Raw genomic sequence first — 1,368 nt, 5'->3', positions numbered from 1 at the left:
AAAAAAAATAAATTGCAGAATGCCTTTGTGCCTCTGTGTTAATTGGAAAAACACACTGTAGAAAAAACTTTATGCAAATTGAATAAAAGAAAAATCTTCCACTAAAACCTGGAACAGGTTTTTCTGCAGGTCTTAAAAAAAAAGTGTATTTTGTGTTTAATGTGTTTTGGGCCAGACATTCTGATCCTCACCACTGCATCAACAACGGCCTGGTCTGTCCCTCTGGACATTGTCTAGACTCAAGAAAAATCACAAAATACTAAAGGCAGCAGGAGGTGAGAGGCACCGAGCTGGAGGAAAATTTGCAAATGTCTGCCTTTCTGCTGTAAATTGCTGCTATTAATACAACTGGCAACTAAATAAAAAAAAAAATGTAGGCACTCAAATGTAAATTTTAACACACTGTACCACAAAGTGTGACATCAGCAGCACGTTATAAATGACTACTTCATGCTTTTATTTTAGGCAGAGAAAAACGCCTGGCTGTTTGCTGCGACTTACGCATAGACCTTGAGCAGGTGGTCATCCTTGGAGTCAGCAGTGAGGAGATCAGCGATGCTGACGACAGCGCAGCCGAACGGCCGTCGGTACTGCACGCTGCACAGGTTCTTCTTCTCTCCGGCTCCCATCCTCCCTGCACGCACGCACACCAACACAAAGAGTCACAACTGCACAGTCAAGTGGTCCGTACTGTGGCGTCGTTAGCCGTACCTATTCTGATGATGTGCACCACGATGTAGACGTCCTTGCGTAAATCGCTGCTTCCCAAATCCTGACAAGACACGGAAATAAAAAAATAAAAAATGTATTCACCGTACACATGACTGAGTTCTGCCTCACAAAAAGGGCGAACGTCAAACTCACCACGAACAGTGTGCACTGCCTCTCTGTCTTCTCCGGCGACTTGGGCAAGCCGCTTTTATTCAGCCTGACAAAGAAGCGTTCACTGGAGAACATGAGAGCGAGAGACAGAGGACGGGCGTTGAGATGAATGGGGTCAAAGGTCATGACTGTGATGCTATTCGGAACGAGTGCATTTGAGTGATTACAATACAAAAGGAAAGGGCAGCGAATTAAAAACCAATTACGACTGCTGCTCTTGTCACAGTCTCAAAAACACAGAAGTGGAACTCCTGGTGTTTGATCATTTGTCGGCTAACAACAGGTGATGGATCAGTCAAGTAAATTAAAATTATAAATATACCCGGACATTTAGATACATGAACTACAACAGATGATTAGAACTCAAAATGTTAGCATAATTAGCATTCCGCACAAAAGGCTACTTCAAGGTCAAAGCTAACGCAGCAGCCCATGTAATCTTTTTCAGACTTTATTGTAGTACTTTTTGAGTACTATTACATTGGT

General features: G+C 42.8%; 1 protein-coding gene across 1 annotated transcript; it reads right to left on the bottom strand.

Annotated features, from left to right (window-relative positions):
• Positions 1–384: 384 nt before the first annotated feature.
• LOC107988165 (dedicator of cytokinesis protein 4-like) lies at positions 385–1,285 on the bottom strand. Its single transcript, XM_017031026.2, has 3 exons — positions 865–1,285; positions 712–772; positions 385–634 (listed from the first exon to the last, which is right to left on the bottom strand). The coding sequence occupies exons 1-3, from the start codon at positions 1,006–1,008 to the stop codon at positions 498–500; spliced, it is 342 nt and encodes a 113-aa protein (XP_016886515.1). The 5' UTR covers positions 1,009–1,285; the 3' UTR covers positions 385–497.
• Between the last annotated feature and the right edge of the window lie 83 nt (positions 1,286–1,368).

Source organism: Cynoglossus semilaevis, unplaced genomic scaffold (genome assembly GCF_000523025.1).
Source record: "Cynoglossus semilaevis isolate Cse_v1.0 unplaced genomic scaffold, Cse_v1.0 C19193500, whole genome shotgun sequence".
NCBI classification, from domain to species: domain Eukaryota; kingdom Metazoa; phylum Chordata; class Actinopteri; order Pleuronectiformes; family Cynoglossidae; genus Cynoglossus; species Cynoglossus semilaevis.
The sequence above is the reverse complement of the archived record's forward strand: the minus strand, read 5'-3'. Positions and strand labels throughout refer to the sequence as shown.